Source organism: Rattus norvegicus, chromosome 2 (assembly GCF_036323735.1).
Source record: "Rattus norvegicus strain BN/NHsdMcwi chromosome 2, GRCr8, whole genome shotgun sequence".
In the NCBI taxonomy this organism is placed as follows: domain Eukaryota; kingdom Metazoa; phylum Chordata; class Mammalia; order Rodentia; family Muridae; genus Rattus; species Rattus norvegicus.
In genome coordinates, this window is record NC_086020.1 from 223241952 (window position 1) to 223261629 (window position 19678).

The 19678-nt window shown below is 41.6% G+C and overlaps 1 protein-coding gene across 1 annotated transcript in view; it reads left to right on the forward strand.

The window, feature by feature from the left end:
- The first annotated feature begins 423 nt into the window (after nt 1–423).
- The window catches only part of Dkk2 (dickkopf WNT signaling pathway inhibitor 2), a 91875-nt gene continuing 72620 nt past the window's right edge, over nt 424–19678 (forward strand). Inside the window, exon 1 of the mRNA NM_001106472.1 lies at nt 424–1388. Coding sequence (NP_001099942.1) covers nt 1167–1388 — 222 coding nt within the window. The 5' untranslated portion in view covers nt 424–1166. The remainder of the gene's footprint in view (nt 1389–19678) is intronic.

Genomic DNA, 19678 nt, shown 5'->3' on the forward strand with positions numbered 1-19678 from the left:
TAACTTACAAATGTTCTACAGGGCTTTTCCAGCTCTCCTAGCTGGAGGCTAGAGCCTGGTGGGAAAACCAAGAAGCAGTGATTGGTGGCAGTCACCACAAACAGGGACAACTTTTCCTCTTCATTCCCTTCTGTTTCCAAACTCCCAATCACTCTCGGAGCTGTGATCAGCCAGGACGAGCTCCCCTCTTGTTCTTCTGGGGGTGAACCCCAAGTTTGGTTTCAGAGTGAAGGAGGGATGGGATGGTAGGAAAGGTGAGAAGCAGGAGAGACAGTCTCAGAAAGAGAGCCTTCTGGGGGTAGGGGAGGCTGGAATGTGGGGTGGAGGGGAGAAGCATTTTCACTCTTTGTCACTCTTGAATTGGGGGCGGAGGAAAAACCCACTAAGGAAAGCTATAAAAAGCTAAGAGGGCGGGGGAGAGCAGCAAGAGAGCACTGGCCCTCCACGCAGCACATCACTGCTTCGCTCTCAGGGCTTGGTGGCCCCGTGTGAACCAAGGGACAACTTTTAACCGCACCAGTGGGAGCGCGCTTGCTGGGACCTCAGCTTGCCTCAGCTCTCCGGAGTCCGGTGGAGGGGGTGGGGGAGCTTCTTGATCACCAGTCACAAAGCCTGCGGACCTGGAAAAGAGGGACTTGAGTGGTGCAAAGTTTGAGAGCTTAAGCGCAGGGGAGGACAGAGGAGCAACCAAAGCCGGGGGAAACAAGAAAAAAGAAAGGAAGAAAAAGAAAAAGAAGAAGTAGCTGGGGGAGAACCCAGGAGCGGTTAAGAGGGAGGATTCCATCACCGCGGAAAATCGGGCGAAAGAGCAAAGGTGTTGCACACCAAGAGAAGCCGGCGGGGCGATCTGCAGGGCTGGGTCTAACAGCACCTTGGGTCACGCCTCCTTGGCGAGAAGGCGTCTGGCCTTTGATTGCTTCCAGGGACTGCAGAACTTCCTGCCCGCCAGAGGAGCGGGTCTCACCGGGGTCGCGCTTGCTCCAGGCTTAAGGCTTAAGACCGAGTTCTAAAGAGTCCTGAGTGTCTGATCCAGGAAGGGTTGGGGGAACTGTGTCTGTGAGGAGCCCACCAGCCCCATCGTGAGGGGCCGAGTCTCGGCGTCCTCACTCTCCTGGCTTTCACATCTTTCAGGGCTCCACCCAACTCCGGGAACCCCTCACCCGGAGATGGCCGCGCTGATGCGGGTCAAGGATTCATCCCGCTGCCTTCTCCTACTGGCCGCGGTGCTGATGGTGGAGAGTTCACAGCTAAGCAGCTCGCGGGCCAAACTCAACTCCATCAAGTCCTCTCTAGGTGGGGAGACGCCTGCTCAGGCTGCCAATCGATCTGCGGGCATGAACCAAGGACTGGCTTTCGGCGGCAGTAAGAAGGGCAAAAGTCTGGGGCAGGTAGGAAACCCCCACAAACACTCTCTTCAGCCAGGAGAGGTAGGGACCAGAGCTTGTGCCTCAGCAGTTTGCCTTTGAGCCCTGCAAAAGTCAAGCCAGGTGTGGCGCTGTTTGGGAGGGGGTTGCTGAAGCTGGGTCTGCACAGGAGCCAGGACCTGGGTGTTTTGCTGGTCTCTGGGATGTTTGTTTACAGCGGGAGGTTTAGAGTTCTGCCTCATCTTTGTGTTGAGACACGGGTACGTTTTAAGATCTAGTGCGTTTCTTTGGCAAAGTGTCCAGAATGGTCCTTCCACCCGACATGAGGATGCTATGGATGTGAACAGAAGCTGATGACATAGCCACTGGGATGTGCTAGCCTTGATTCTAAGCGTTTACCTATTTAATCTTCACAACTCCGGAAGATAGGGCCTGCTGTTGTCCTCCAATGAAAAGTTTCTGTGTGATCCAAACTCGTAAGTAGTATAAGTGACAGCGCGGGATGTCACAGTGCAGTGAGAATTTGGATCGCAGGCACCCAAAGCATTTTACAATGCTGAGAAGGGGCATCGCTCTCTTTCTCTTTGGCGCTATTTTTCTCTGCCTAACTCTTAGCACTGGTAGATTCACATCTCTCTGTCAAGTAGAACTGAGAAGAAATCAGTTGGCAGGAAGAAAATAATGAGGTGAGGATGACAATGTCTTAAGTGCCTGAAACACAGTAGGCATACCAAAGCCGGTTTTGAGAGAGGGCACTTCCCGTGGGCGTCTTGATGTCTGTCACACAGCGAGATAGACTGGTGGTCATTTACAAAGGGTTATGCAGACACCCAGAGGGAACTGAAGCGAAGCTCGGGCCCGGGCGCGCAGGCGCGCGCACACACAAACACACTGGGTACCAAGTGTGGTCGGTGCGCGGTGGCCAGAAGAGGGGGCTCTGTGGGCACTGGGAACCACCACAGCTCCACCTTCCGCTTCTTTTGGGGGAAGCCTGTTTGCCAAAACAGCACATGCACCTTTCACGCGTGTCAACCACGGGCGGAGTTGCACGTTCAACAGATGCGGGGTTTTCTGGTTCGCCCAGAGCTGAGGCTGCACCCGCTTTCAGCGCGCTGTCATCAGCTGCAGCTGCCCACAGCCCAGGAGGCAGAGGCAAGGCTGGCAGTGAAGGCTGGACAGCCAGGGAAGACTCCAGCCTGAGCCTGGCCCCCTACTGCCCTCTCATGGCCTGAGTGCCTGGTGTGTGTGTGTGTGTGTGTGTGTGTGTGTGTGTGTGTGTGTGTGTGTGTGTGTGTGTGTGCGCTCCCGCGCTCCCGCACTGCTTTTGCATTATGAAAGTGCTTCCCAGTGTTTTGAAATACCCCAAATGTCAGCTATTCTCTTAAAGGACTACACAGGCTTCAATCCCAGGACATTAAAAGAATTTAAGGAAAATAAGAAATTATATATATGTACATGTGTACATACATACATACATACATACATACATACATACATGAGTTTTGCATGTACTACCTCTCTTACACACCTCCACACTAACATAGCAACCTCTTACCATTTCTGTTTCCGGGGGAGACACCCAAACATTTTCAAGTGCAATTAACTTAACCTTCTCCTTGAGGTCCATCATGAGCTAGGGTCCTCGGCTGAAAGGACATTTACAGATTTTCTACTGCAGAGCGCTCTCTTCTCATTTCACCTTCTTCTTTTCAGAAAGCTATAGTTCTCCCAAGAACAGAAAATCACCAGTCTCTCCAGGATTGTCTCTGTCTTATCCATGTATACATCCCTGGAGTTTCTGCAGCATGCCCTTACTTCTGACATCACTGAGGGTCCTTATTCCTAATGTTATTCTGTCAATCCACCAGTCACCCTAGCAGCCATGAGGGCCTTACAGAGTGAACTAAAGAAATCTCCAAATTTAACTCACCCTTAATATTTTGCTAATATACCTTTAGACTGATAGCTATAGATAATCTTTGCTGTCCCTCAAAGACCTCCTTAATTATGTGTGTATGTGTTTTTTAAGTTTGCAACCACTGCTTCAACCAATCAATTTAAATATGTAATTATTTATTTTGCAAGTAAGTTGAACTCATGATATGTTCACAGAGCTTAGCATATAAAATATATTTCATTATAGGTATTTAAGCATAATTAAGAGATTCTTAGAATATAGGTTCTCAAGAATCTAATACACTGGAATTAAGAGTAAGCAAAACAAGCTGCCATGGTGAGCAGCGGGAAGATAGTTGCTATCTAGGAGGACTACACTGTATCTATTCTGTCTTCTCACTAGTGGTTTGGTTTAAAGCATATACTCTCATGAAAACAAGATGGTTTATTGAAGATGAGAAATTAATTATTTGAACCCTTATTCTATCTTCTGTATCCCACTGGATAAATAGTCTCCAAAAGTCTTAATTTTCACAAATGGGAGTAAGTTAGGAAATCCACCCAAGCGAAATGATCCACTGCTGGTCTGCTGGTTTGCTTTTTTTAGAGAGCAAGACCAAGCGGGCTAGCATGCTAGAGAGAGAGAGAGAGAGAGAGAGAGAGAGAGAGAGAGAGAGAGAGAGAGAGAGAGATCTAGAACAGCGGTGTTGGTACCCAGTTTTGACCATCATGTAGCAAATTTCAGTTGAGAGGACTGAAAGTACAGTGCCCATTGATGAAAGCAGCTGTTTCTGGAGAACCACCCAAGGCCTAAGAAGTTTAGCTCTGTCCATCATCTTCCGTTGTGACTGATGACATCGAAATATCTGTCCTTAAAGATACAGAAGGGGGAATCTCGAGGATATGACCGACCTCCCATCGAGAGATTAGAAACATAGTCTTCAATCTTCCTTTTAGTAAACTGAAATTTAACACCTATCTATTTAAAACTTTCAGAATAGGGAGTCAAAATACAAATTTTATTTCTGTTACAGAATAAATTTTTTGGAAGAAATTTAATTATCTGTTGGTTCACAAAAGTGAAAATAAGGCTAAGTAAGCTCCAGGGTTTCCCAGAATTGGTGCAGTTTAATTTCAGGAAAGGGAAGTGTTCTTAATTTATAGGTTCTTCCTGTTCTGTAGGGAAGGTGAGTACATTGTAAATTACTCCTCGAAAACACACCCTTACATTTTCAGAAAGAGTGAGTGATCGCTGAGAGAAAACACATTGCTGACCAGAGGTGTTGTAGGGGACTATTTTGGTTTATGGTGGAAACTGACATAGAAAATACTTACGTTTCCTTTCAAAGACACCATGAAAACTTAGAGTGGGAACTGATCAAGAAAATCGAGAGTAGTATATACAGGTAGTTGGTATGAAATTAATTAGGAAAAATGATTTTTTAATGAGCTATTCTGTTCTTTTAAGTTAACTTTCATTTCTGGCGTTGCTAATGGGTTTTTAAAAAAATGTGCTTGCTGTAAATGTGTACAGTACAAATCAAGTTTCGCAACTGATACATATCTGTAACATTTATGTATTTCAGTTCCTAAGGGGGGGTATTTCACATGTTTGAAACCAAAAGTAATTTTAAATATCATCTTCAAAATCATGGGAATAAATACGTATTTTTTTGCCGTCACCCAATAGCGTCTCTAGAGATTTGCATATTGGATGTTATGGGGCACCTTCCAAACAAACTTAGGAATATTCTAAAGCGATCAAACAATCATTTTCATCTTTATACTCCACAGTGTTTTGTGCATTAATGAAAAACCTTCTAGATTTGTGGATCTGTGATCACATTCATCTGTTCTCTGTATCACACTTGGTCTTTTAGTTGCTGTGTTGAACTTGAAAGCTATACAAAGGCCAAATACATCTAAAAAGTGATCGGTGACACTATTTGATCGGTGACAAATAGTTATATTTAAGATGCTGACGAGCTGCTTGGAGTCCCGTCTGTGGAGAGGATCTCCAGCTAGTTTAATGCAACCCCGATTCTATAACTTTCTAATACAGTTTGGCTACTTGAAGGACAGTTGCTCAGAGGAAACCAAGTTCTGAGCAAAGCATTATTGAGACTCATTGAACTTGGAACTTGGGGGACTTCTTTTAGAGACCGCTGATATTGGTGGATTTCATTTTCTTTAATAAAATGCTATATCCCCCTACAGCACCTCTGGTCAGCAATGTGTTTTCTCTCAGTGCTCGCTTTCTCTTTCGGAAAGCATAAGATTACGTTTTGAAGAAGAAATTTACAATTTCTATCCGTACCTGTGAAAATTTCCCAAAAACACCAGGTGAAATGAATTACTCTGTCTTTTCTTTTTCTTTTTGTAGCCACTAGCCTTGCTTTCTAAAATTATTCAAGATTTATTTTAACCTTAGCCCAACTTCTCCCTGCTAGGACATAAATAACCGGTCAACACTTCTTGGATATCACAAAATGAGTGGGTCATTTTATAGTTAAGTTTTCGAAAAACAGTTGAGAATATTTGGAAACAATCTACAATTTATATTCTGTTGCTTTCCTGGTCGCTTCTACGGAGCAGACCACCGACACAAGCGGAAGCTTACTATGACTAGCAGGAGAAGCATTTTAATGATGCTCTAAGTATAAGTATCCATCATTTTATTTTTGTGCCAGACCAGAGAGAGCAAAAGGACAAGGTGACTTAAATTCACTCCAGCTGTGACTCTGACTGAATGACGATTTTTTTATTATTATTATTCTCCTGGATACAAATTTCTACACTGCTCCCTCCTTTCCAAATCTATGTTTAAAGTTGCAACGACGTCATAGAAGGGTAATGCTATATTCCATTTTAGGGCACTATTTTCCCTGATTCTTTATGTATGCGACCATTTAAAATATACGTTAAAATCATCCCTGAAGTTCTAGAAGAGATTTATAGTAGTTAATATACTTATCATTTAAAGTCAGCCTGCAATTATTCTTTAATATAAAGGCAATATCAAGGTGAATTACAATATTATTCTTTCCGAAAATGTGTTACGTTGATTTGCCTTACTATATTCTAGGTACTTGTATTGGTGTATAAAAAGAGATAAACCATCACCTTATTTATCTGATCATTGATAAGATTTCTGCCATATACTGCCTGCATGAGTCCCTTAGTTGTTTTCATTAAAATTTTTTCATATATTTTAATTATATTCTTTTTCTTTCTCCAATTCCTGCAAGATTCTCCCAACTTCCTACCCAGAAACTTGGTGTTCTTTGTCTCTCTTTCTCAACACTACCCTAAAACAATAGTCTGAAAATCCAAATGAACTGAAACAAAAAATCAGAAGTAATATTAGTAACGACCAAGAGATTTATTTCCCATTCTTTGTCATTGCATGTTAATTTTGCATAGGAAGATTTAAGATAGAATGCATAACAAACTTTAGCATTGCTATTTCAGGTAAGTAATCAGGTAAGTAAGGAATGCTCTTTTTTTTCTATGTACTATGGCCAGAATCTGGGGAGGGTGTCTTGTTTTCCCTAATTGTTTATTTTAGTACAAATCTAAACCATTCTCTCAAACAACAAGGTCAGTTGATAGAAAATTTGGGAAGGTCTTTCTCTTTCTCTCTCTCTCTCTTTTTTTCTTTCTTTCTTTCTTTTTAAATAGGAACATCTGTCCACAGGATGAAAAGTCACCATCCAAATATTTAAAATAATGGCTTCTCAATGAGTGTCTCATGATGACAACTTTGGGTCACTGCCTTCTCTGGTTCCAAGTTAATAACAGGGAGGCCATGAACAGCACCAGTATCTAGTCAGAATCCTCCTTGAGAGTTAACGCCGTGAATTACTTTCTGGATAATGGTAAATTGAATCAGAGAGATCTTTAAGACTGACAGTTTCAATCTGATATTAAAGTCACTGTACCATTAAGTAATTGGCTTGCACTGTACCAACCACTGAAAAGCAGATAATTTTTGTAAGATGTTAAAAATGGTTTGGATTCATCAGTGAACCACGAATTAGAAATATGAAAAGCAAATCAGGAAGATCCCATGAAAGCAGTGACATTTTAAGAGATCGCTAGCTAACTTGTTCCCGTAGTAAAATAGTGGGACCAATATAAATCAGTTATTCCTTCAAATCTTTAGCAGCATCTAATTCAATTAATTTGTTGTTACATTATAATTTGGTGCACATAATAGTTTAAGTTCAAATAGCTCAAATCTACACATTAAACGGCTGTATATATAGGGTCAGGATAAAACAAAAATTTTAAAAATCCATGAGTGATTAATTACATTAAATGATAAGGTCAATCAGCATCTCAAGAGGGAAAGGTGGTAACTTTCAATATTTTGAGTTATTGTGTGGATAAGGTAAAGCATATATTCTTTCTCCTGGAGAGAAGAATAACTTATTATGACATAATGTTTGATTTCCTTAAACAAGCGTGCAAGCACTTACAGTACATGTTAAATGTTACTAAGTAGTACTATTGATTGACCATCCACTTTGTGTCAGACGTGACTCCTAGCCCTCCACTGCTCTACCTCTTCTGGTCCTACAGACAGCTCGTGAAACTCGCCTTAATTCCCCTAGTTTTCTAAACAGTGAGGTATTTGGTATGTGAAGAAAACATGGGCTGGAGAGATGGTTCAGTAGTTAAGAGTCATTGGTGCGTTTCAAAGCCTAGAGTTTTCTCCTAGGACCCAAATGAAGTAGTTCACATTTGGTTTCAGCATCAGTTACAGGGGTCTGGTGCCGTCTGCTGGCCTCTTTTAGTACCTGCATGCAGGTCACACACACACACACACACACACACACACACACACACACACACAGATAGACAGACAGAGAGACAGAGAGACAGACATACACACACAGAGACAGAGAGAGACAGAGACAGAGACAGAGGACGGAGAGAGACAGAGACACAGAGACACAGAGACACACAGAGAGAGAGACAGAGACAGAGGACAGACACACACACACCCAGTGAGAGAGAGAGAGAGAGAGAGAACACATCCACACACCTCTCGCATCTAATTACACAGTGGTGTCATCAGTAAAGTGGTATGTTCTTGGGATATTTTTCACGTGAACAGCATATCCTGCTACACACATGTCTCAGAATGTGAACACTTCCGTGAGACCAGGCCTCCTCCATGGTGTGTCTGCTACAGTTTACTCTCATAGTTCAGAGGAACTGTCTGTATTTAGACTTTTTATTGCCTTTTAAAAATTCTTTGTCATTCTCTCTTCTAGCTGCTTGTTAGGCTATCAAATGGCCTTCCGGTTCTTTGGTTTTGAAGAGTAGCTCACCATTGCCCAGCTGGAAATCTTTGGAACTGTCATTCAATGTCTCTAGCTCTTTTAAATATGTAAAATTAACATCAAAATAACAACAACTTCCCAATAACAATAATACCATGGACGGCAAGAATGAGAATCACACAGTCTAACATATAAGAAAAATCTTACAAGCACACCCTCTCAGTTTGCTGACATCACTCCCTCAGCCTGTACAGAAACATACATTATTGTGTCCATGCACCAAAGAATGGCCTGTTTAATCCTCCTTACCAAGACAGGGAGAAGTGACTAGACCATATGATATGCCTGAAGCAAAGTCACAAACACACACAAGGCTGAGAATCGCAAAATAAGACCAGCTAAAGAACTTGGTACCGTTCCATATTTTTCTTTGAATGGTAGCATTAAAAGTGATGGCATGTCACTGCCGTAGAAGGGAAGCTAGCACATTACTGGGTAACCGGAAAAATTAGGGAGTGAGTGCAGAAGCAAGAATAGTTCAGACTTCAAGGATACAATCATAACAAATTGGGGTTTTAATACCCAAGACAATATTATTTGCTTAACCACAGGAACCAAAGTAATTGAGCGTACTCAGGCAGTCTGCTCCAAGAACATTAATCTGATGACGTTTAAAGTTAAGACAATTCCTCAAAAGCAGGACATTCAAATGCTTTTCAGAGTCCGGGCCTACATGCTGTGCTCAGAATTCAGGACAGGACACTGCCCTTTGCATATCAACTGTGTTTGAGATGCAGTGATAAACCGGAAATGCAGCATTTCCACCTTCCCTCCAGTTTTGACACTTCACCCTGAATTACGGTTTTATAATCCCCACAAATTAGAAACATTCTCATAATGTTGCGGATTAAATCCATCTCACGGAAATGTGCAAATAAATTTCTTTTTAACAGGGTATGTGAGAAACAATGGTATCTGCTGATGGTATTTCTATTCAGTTAAGAATGAAGTATAAGCTTTCATCCAAATGGGAAGACAGAGTGAATTTTCAGTTTCAAATCATCGGAAACTGCAGTCTTATGCAAACGGTGGTTTCTCTTGCACACCCTTTAAAGAGGGCTTGACCTGAATTGTGGTGTTGTAATAAAACTTAAAGTCCTTGTTCCCCAGCACTCTGTGGCCCGTTGTTAACTTCGAACACCCAAGTTTTCACTATCTCTCTAATTTTGTGCTTTCTGTTTTATTTATTTCCTCCTCTGACTCTTGTCACCTACCTGCAAACATGGGCCCTTCTCCCATGCTCGTCTGCTTGTTTCTCTCTGACTCCTAATTTCAGTCAAGGACAGAGAGGATTTTCCCTTTTATAGAGCCGTTTACTACGAATGTAGGTGTCTCCCTTTAATATGATAAACCCCTCGAGTCCCATCTTTTCCATAACAGTTCTGGAAAGCATGCTAGAAACAACAGCAATCCTCAGTAACAAAACACAAACCATTCACATCTAACGTCAAACCGTCAGAACTCAGGCAAAAAAAAAAAAGGGCCTGGCTTTTTACAACTCTCAGAAAAACCTTTGGACTGATATAGGCTGTAAGACTCAAGCGTGTCAGATCAGAGAGCCTCTCCTCTTCTATTCTGTCTCACCACCTCCTGGTGATGAAAGATATTTAGGTCCCTACTAAAGCAGGTATGGTTTTTGATTTGTTTCTTTGTTTGTTTTTAAATCTTTGCTATTTCTAAATCTTGGAACTTAAAGAATTTTTCACCCTGCTCTGTGGTGCATATGGTATTAAAGCCTCTTATGTTTAGTTAAAATGAACATATAGTAACAATTTATGCTTATAAAGTGTTACATATTCTAAGTTGTACAATAATACTTTAAATAACTAACAGATTATTTATTCTCCATAGATTGAACTAGATAGTAAAGGATATATATATATGTATATATATATTGCTATAACCTTGCTATGCTCAATGTGAAGACACTCTTACTCTCCTTTCGAACAGTGTCTTAAGACTTAAGAAATGCTTGAATATTTGATAAGAAAACAAGATCATTCTTATCTGCATAATGGTTGTTAAGACTGACATCTTATCATCTACAAATTTAAATGCATCAAGAACTCATAAAGAGACTGAGCTAGTACCCAAGAGGCACATGGGTACTGATTTAGTTTTACTTCTTTATCTTGTATGTATTTGAGCCTATTCTCAAAAGAGAGCAATACTGCCCAGATAGTACCTAGAATTCTCCCTAGGACTTGGCTCCATCAACCCTAATATAAGCCCTTTAAATAACTCAAAGCCATGTTTTTCAGTAAACCCGATGTCAGCCGAGCTCTGTGTAAGAATTAAATTCATTGTCTTGAATTGATTAAAGGGAAAAAAAAAAAACCCAATCGGAGATAAATTGTGCGTGGTTCTTTTAGCCGCTGGAAGTCTGTGCATGTTCAGATGTGTTATCAAAGATTACAGTGTCTCGATGACAACTGTATCCGTGGGCTTTAAACAAAATTAATGAAGGGAAGTGGCTGTGACTGTTTTGTCCTCGCTGCTTTCCCAGGCCCGACACTTCAGTGATGTGATTAGCGGGAAGCCTGGCTGAGGCTGCAGTGCATCTCGAAGGGGGGGAGGAAGATGGGACTACAGAGGCTGCAGATTGCTTGACATTGGTCCAAGGCTCACTAGGATAGGGGCCAGTGGCTTTAAGACTTTCCTGCCAGAGTCAGAAATGTATCTCACATTGTGATCTAGCATGGCCTTCTCCTGTCACGCCCCCAGCAATGTTGTAAGCACAAATTCTATTATGATTGGCAACGGAGCACTTTCTAAAATTTCTGTGCCTTCCTTCTCTGCCCTGTTTTATCAGCATCTCTTTCTCCTTTTCTTTCTCCTTCTCCTCCTCTTCCTCCCTCATCCACCTCCTTCAGAAATTCGAGTCATTATTACTTAAACTAGTGATTAAAACTCACAGTTTGAATAACGCTGAGCCAGTGAACTATGAGCTGTGCTCAGCAGAGATCGCTGGGCCCCATTCTTGGCAATCAGCATCATTTTCTGAAGATGTTCAGAATCCACATTGCTGGTGTTAGGGACAAGGCCTTGTGAAGAGAGGCGTCCACCTGCGAACTTGTGCCACTGTCTGACTCTACCAGCTGTGGGCCCGGATCACTTCACTTCCTTTCTCACTACTATTAGAATTGTAAGCAAAAGCTATGGGCCTTTTAAAGTTCCTGACATCTGTAAACCTCGCATCAGCATCCTTATCTCCACGCACACGTCATCGATATTATCAGACACTGTTAGGATGGTTAAAATGTCTACCTATCCTAGCAGGTGAACCTGAGAGAAGATTAGATGCAGGCACAGCAGACAGAGTTAGTCATTTATGTTAGACCTTGAGGCAATCGGTTAACACCCAGGGCCTTTTAATCAGTACATCTACAGTAATTGTCTGGGCACTTATATCATTAAAAACCGTTGTATTGAAAAAGTTAAGACCTTCTCATCTTAAATTTATAAATGTCAACTCTGAGTTAGACAATCAACCAACCCAAGAGTAAATTATGATTGTAAAAGCACGACTATAGTTTCCCTGTTGGTAGATTTACACGTTTGCTATGGAAACAAAGTGCAAGAAGCAGGAGATTGAGACTGGGAAAATAGCTTCAGGTTTTTAATTTTTTATTATGGCCCGTCCGTTTTGATTTTCTTGCATTTTCTTTTGAAACCTCAGCACTAGGATAATACTTCTGCACTTCTGATAAACACTTAGCTCTTCTTATGATTGTATTCTGCAAGCACATTTTCTCCTTGCCAATACAGTGCTCTGCCCGTGGCTGTCAAGAAGACACCCGTGCCTTTTCTTCCTGCCATACCTAAGACCTAAGAAGTGCTCCCTGGGTGCTGTATTTTGGACCCATAATAGATCAAAAGGCTGAGGATGAATTAAATCTGGGAAATACTCCCAGGAAAGCCCAGCTTCATTATTGTGAAACAGCCATCAGCTAGGACAGAGGAAAAGCGGGTGGATGGAGAAGGGGCGTTTTCCAAAGTTTTTGAGATTTATGTTCGTCTGTTATGGAGGAACGTTCTCTTCAGTAGCATAACTGACATAATCTCAGAGACATAGATACAATGGACACACATATAAGAATATCAGGGAAAAACTTATTCTCACAAAATCGTTATAGTTCTTTTAAAGGGCACAATTAATTTAAAGGCCTTTCCTTCAGCATGATTTTAGTGTCAAAGGGAAATGGAGCAGATCATAAGAGGACAGGAATGGTGACAGCTGGCCATTAGGCTCTGATCTTTCCAAGTCATTGCATTTTTCATCCCTCCTGTCCCCTGCTAACTAGTGATAACTCTGTGGACCCCAGAACCTTGCTGGGTTCGAATGATAGTGTGCTGCCTTTATTGTTGGTAAACATTTCGATGCACATTTAAGTTTTTCCCATGACTTTTCATGGTGGTTCTTTTTTTTTGTAAGTTAAAATTGCTCTTCAAAGTAAGTAAACTGTTCTAACTTAGTTGACTCTCAGCATAATTTATGACCTCTGGTTTTCTTGTTAAATGAGAACATGTAATGAATTTTATATATGTGACTATTCTTCAATAAAATTAGGGAAACTTGATGGCTGTAATCTACTGAAAATCTATAAAATGAGATGCTCCAGTGGTGCAAGTCAATGAAAGCCACACAGGCTGTTAGGCTCCATGTTTAGATCTGCAGACACAGGCCTATGCCTTTATTTACTCAGGAGGTATATGTGTTTGAACAGTTGAAAGATGATCTAAACCAAATATATTCAAACCAAAACATTATTTATTTCTCCAAAGCTTGCTTTGCATATTATACTCCTTACAAAATTCACAAGGGTCAATAGTCACCTAAATGTTCAGTCTAGAAACAGACTAGGGATTCCGCCTTCCATCTTCCCTTCTCTGATGAAGATTGCTCCGTCTTGTCACTGACCAGTTTGGCTGTGTTATTGTCATCCAGTTGCTGCCTAGATTCACAGGACATCATTGTCACTCTCCATAAAATAAAATCAGTGTCTTATGCTTCTGCGAGATGTCTTCCATGCTCTCTCTGAAGTGAGTTTTCTAAAGTAAAAGTCTGATTAGCCCAGTTTCCATCATCCATCCCTTTCTAGAGGAGATGGTTATGCTCCCCTATTTAGTCCCTTAAATTACATGGCACATGAATAGCAGAGTTAATAGTCAGGCAGGCTTGTGGCTGAGAATGTAGTTCAGTAGCTGAGTGCTTACCTTTTATACACAGTGTCCTGCAAAAAGTCCTGTGGATCAGTCCACACTACTGCAAAAATTAAACAAAAGAAAACGTAGACAGACAGTCTTGTTTGAGTCTATACTGTTTCTCTCTACATTAGGCCACCTAGTATACATCGGAGGCCAGAGAAACCAGCCAAAGATCTTTACTTGGATATACATGAAAATTCAGATGTAATTAAATTATTGGGGTGAATCAATCAACTTGTTAATTGCTTCCTTTTGAAGTGTATAAGACATAATGATCCCAGTTAACCAGCATTTATTAGACACATATGCTATGCTGGGTCCTTTGTATATGTAGTAATGTAGCCAGTGTAGTGTTCTAGACAATCTGTTGAAATGTTGAGTTTGAGCAGAGGCTCATAGGTCCATGTACTATAGCAGTGGGACGGGAGGACTTGATAAGTTTTCATCAAGATTTCTAAGGAGGAACACTTACACTGAATCTTTTAGTCATCTTGCTCACTTCAATTATATAAAACAAAAGCTATTATCTTTCCTATTATACATGAATGGCACAAGTCTAGATATTAACCACTGTGTAAAAACACCCTATCTTAACAGACAATGAAGCCATTTACGTCTTGACAGACTGCGTTATGGATACATAGATGGACAGTCGGAATGACCTGTAGGAATAAGGCTGTATCTAAAAACAGCCACTAAAACATCTGAATAATGTAAAGAAAGGAGACCTTCCTATTTCCCTAGTATTCCAGCAGGGGTTAAAGTTTTGATTATTTTCCTCTTTGTAAATCTCTTGCTGCTTCCCCAGAAAGTCTGATTCTAATTTTATAATTTACAAAACACCAAAGAAACATCAGCGGGAGGAGGCAGCTTACAAGGAATTAGAAATGTGGGAGGAAATGACAAAGATGGGGTGCGGGATTGGCTGGGACCTCAGCATGGAGTCATGGGAGCCACGGAGAGCAAAGGGCCTGATATCTCAGCACCGCGAAGCAGTGGGGCAGAACATGGCGGAAACACAGTAGAGAACTCAACTCGATCAGAGACATCTTTAAAGCTCTGCCACAGACTTTAAAAGGCATATTCACACATCCCTAAATCAATCACTGTGAAATTTCCTTCTTTTGAGGTTAGAATGTAGTAGACCCTTGCTCTGAGACTGGCTTCAGAAGTGACCCTTATGTCTATTTCTCCTTGGCCCTAACCTGTGACTATAACCAATGCCTTGCGTATTGATTAGTGTGTCACATTCAAAATACTGGGCACCTGGTGGCTTTTGCTGTTTTCACAAACTCAGTGACCATGTGCAGTGAGGATGCAGGGAAAAAAAAGCCCCAAACAAAAGCAGACAGACAAACAAAAATTAGTATTGTTTCCTAAAACAATTCCAATACGACCCATAAGTTATTCTGGGTCAAGGCATTAGCATCCTGTAATCATTTCAATGACAGTTTGTTTTAGCATGGAAACCTCACTTGGATTTATAAAATCTTAAATTAAAAAAAGAAGAATCTCTAGTATTATCTTGTGAACCGGTCTCTGTTAGAAATCCTGGGGAGAGTTTTTATAAGATGCTTCCTACTTCTAAGAGAGTTCTGAGAGAGTCACGATGGTCCAGTGTAGGCTAGAAATGCACTCTCCACCCAAAGCCCACTCTTCCTGAAAGAAATGTCATGCATAGGCCACACCCAGTCCAACTCCCTGGAGTCCAATCTGGATACACAGGCCACTTCATGTGTAACTTGTTAGTTAAAACACATGCCTTCCGACAAGAAAACAATGCCTATACGAAGGCTTATTTTTATGCAAACAAGTTAAAATTTCAGAGAAAATCTAAAATTGTTAACACTGTAAAAATGTCTTTGCAATGCTCAAACTAATACACAGCTTCCAACATACTTTGGGGAACCTCAGACACTTCCTTGCCTGCCTGTTGGCTCCAATGTGTTTTTAGAAAGAAATGTCTTTTAAGGAGAAAAATCTTCCTGAAGTGACACTTCCGAGGAGTCCTAGCCGCCGCAGCTCCAGGGTATGTCAGTGTCTGTGGGTCGTTAAATGCTAAATCGGTACATGTGCAGGTCTTAGGGCACAATCACCCACTGATTGATTACAAATTAAATTGGCGTACACACTGAGCTTTTTCTTGTTAGGAAATATGAGCTTTCAACACCAAAGAGCAACTATATTTGATGGTCCAGGGCTTACAAAAATGAAGGACAAAAGAAAAAAGAAGAAGAAAATAAAAAATAAAAAATAATGTAGCTTAGCCACGCCAGTAATTCTATTTAGGAAAAAACAAAAGTTCATTTCTGGGAAAGCCAAAGGCCTGGCTGGAGAGGATGCTTTGATGGTGGGAAGAGGAAATTCTGGACATGTGAAGGTTGCTTTAAATATCTTAAGAAAGTGCACGGCCAAAGCTGTGAGCAGAGGATTGACTTCAAATCCCGGTTATCAGGTTCCCTAAAGTGCCAATAGTAATCATTACAGTGGGCCAAGCCCAGGGATCTGAAGGAGTGATAGTCTGCAGCTAGCATACATGAAAGGAGAAGGAAGAAACCACGGACAGCTGCTTGTGACTCAAGCACACACAAATCAAATAGAATAAATGCGAACCATAGTAATTGTTTATCCATGCATAACGCAGCCTGGCATCAAATGTGGTTTCACTAGAAAGACCCCGTATATTTTTAGCAACACCCTTCATTGAGCACCAGCATTGTCAGATAGCTGAGATGTATGTGGTGTCTTTGTCTAGATGTTATCCGTGATTAATATTGGTGGGGTACCTACATTCTCCCAGGATTTTTCTTTAAATATGCATTAATCTCTCTGTATTTATCAGCTTCTGGGGGTCCTGCAAAGCACTCAGTGTAGATCTGACCGAGGAGGAGTGAAAGGTATATTAAAAAGGGACCTTGTAGGTGACACAAAAGCTTAGGGTTTGCTGTCCTTGCTTTCCTGGAGACTCAACTTTCCGGACGGAATTACTATTTTTTTTCTGTTAAAATATAACAACTTTGCCTTCTTGGCTTAAGTGGGGAGACCACTTTGTTTCTCATTTTTGTAAAAATGAGAACTGTTATTTTCAACATATTGGAGCTTTCATTTGATTTAGAAATTTCAAGAGCTTCACAGAATTTTGCCTGTAAACATTAGAAATTACTGAAGCTCCTGTCTTGTCTTCCTGCAGACAATTCTAAAATGTATTTGTGTTCTAAGTCGCCATTAAAATTAGAATAAACAGGACAAAACTGGCCACAAAGACTAAGGGGAAAATACAATATTTTAAGCACAGTATAATTACTCATAGTTACTGGAAGGCAGATTATCAAATAGGGATATGCTGATGGTTTGTAGGAAATTAACCCTCAAATTCAAAGAAATACACTGTCCTAGGTGTTAGTGTCATGTGTGGTGAGAATGGTAATAAGTATAAGGATTCTAGAGTCCGGCTTGTCCGCACAGGAAGTGAAGGTGTGGGCCAAAAGTCTTGTTAAATGTCTGAAGAACTAGAGAAAAAAAGCGATTCCCTTGCTGGTCTGATTGTTGCAAACCCAGCCCCAGGAACACAGAGCACGTCTGGAATGTGCACATGCTTAACACCTGGAATTTTCCAAGAGTAGGGTCATGCTTCATCCGTCACCAGAGTGAAAAGCCAAATGCCGATCTGAACGAGGACTTCTGAGGCAGTGTTTGCTGGAGCTCACAATATACCCTCCTTGTCATCTCTCAGACATAAGCCTTTAATCCTCTCTTCCTAAAATTGTTTATTTTAAAATGTGAGAAAGTTTAAGGGATGTCACAGCCGAGCTGTGAGCTTTCTCTTTAAAGGCTCTCATCCTTCAAACCCATCTTCAGCAAGGAACTGGCATTTCATGTGCTCGGCAGATGGCGTCAGGCAGCGCTGGCCGGCCCTGGGGCGCAGCTGGGCGGATCTGGCACACAGGTGTCCTGAGTTGGACCTTCTTGCGATTCTGACACCACACTTCCATGGGGAAGTATGGCCTGATGATGCTATTTTCCTGGGACAACAGCTTCACCTCCCTCACCAGAACAACTTGGACAGACCTAGGTGATGATGTAGCCTCTCTGACTTAGATGTAGCGTGGACAGAGGGTTTAGATGGTTTGGTCTTAAGACTCGGGGCCAAGTGTTTGGTTTTGATTTCCTAGTTTATATTCTGTCTTGTCCTTCGTGGCTGGCTAACCCTTTCACCTCTCAGAATTTAGGGTGCTTCTCAGAAGGGTGGTGCCGTCCAGCTGAGAGGAACAATACTGCAGGACTCAAACAAACAAGCCAGCCAACAGACAAAGCTAAAAATTGCACTGGAGTGGGTGGCTTTTGTAATCATGGGTGACGATTGAACAAATGCATGCCCAAGATGGGAAGCCTTCAGTGGTTTCAAATAAGGCTCATTTTCAAACGTGGAAAACAGGACAGGTTTGGTAAACACTTCATAGCATTTGACCAAAGCTACTGTGAAAGTAAAAGGTTTCATAAATAAGACAACAAAGAGACAGTCTCTGCTCCTTCTGCATAATCTTTTGCATAATCACTTCAGTCTCACCAAAACTATTTCCCAGTGCAGAGCCCAGATGTTTTTAAACTTTGGCTCCTTCCTTCCTTCTTTCTTTCTTTCTTTCTTTCTTTCTTTCTTTCTTTCTTTCTTTCTCTTTCTTTCTTTCTTTCTTTCTTTGTCTTTCTTTCTCTTTCTCTCTTTCTCCCTTTCTTTCTTTCTTTCTTTCTTTCTTTCTTTGTCTCTCTTTGTCTTTCTCTCTCTCTCTCTTTCTTTCTTTCTTTCCTTCCTTCCTTCTTTTTTTCTTTCTTTCTCTCTCTCTTTCTTTCTTTCTTTCTTTCTTTCTTTCTTTCTTTCTTTCTTTCTTTCTTTCTTTCTTTCTTTCAAAGGGAGTATGGCCAAGTAAGACAAAACACTCTGGAGATGCACAGGGAGTTGGGGGCAGTGGACCACAACCCAGGTGTGCAGACCGTGTTTATGTCCTACCTCTGTTTCTTCCTCTTTCACAAAATCACAAATTTCAAAAATACACTTAAACCTACCTATTTTTCATTCAGGTCTGCCACACAGAGTCAAGCGATCCTCCTTAAACTAACAGAGGCAGATAATCAGCTGCACAGGAACAGAAAGGTTATCATCTATTAAGCGCTTGCTTCCTACTCTTGCCATCATGCTGTAAGGATCATTTCCTGCTGAGGAGTGAGCCTGTTCCTCAAAAAGCATGGACTATTGGATAGAACATGAGCTTGGCATTCATTGTGAACCACAGTACAGAGCACAGCTTTACATGAAGGGACCCATGACCCCAGCCACATATGTAGCAGAGGATGGCCTTATCTGACATCAATGGGAGGGGGGCCCTTGGTCATGTGGAAGCTCAATGCCCCATGGTGGGGGAATGCCCCATGGTGGGGGAATGGGAGTGGGAGTGGGTGTTTGGGTGGGGAGCACCCTTATGGAAGCAGGGGGCAGGGAGGGATGGGATAGGAGGTTTGCAGAGGGGTAACTGGGAAGGGGGATAACATTTAAAATGGAAATAAATAAAATAACCAATAAAAAATTGAAGAAACTTGAATACTAAGGGGAAGGGATGCCTCACAAAACAACACAGGTTTGCTCAGAATAAACGAGGACAAACTTACTCGTTGGCAACATTCTTGTGCCTTAGTGATGATTTGGATTTAAATGCCTGTTGGTGTCTCTTGTGTCCGTGGGCATAGCTCCTCTTTCTTATGTTCGAGTAGCCACACAACAGCTACAGGAATAGATAATTCTTCTGAGTACATCCAAAATCCATCTTTCTCCTTTTCAGTCCTGTGCCCACGGTTCTCTCTGTCTCAACA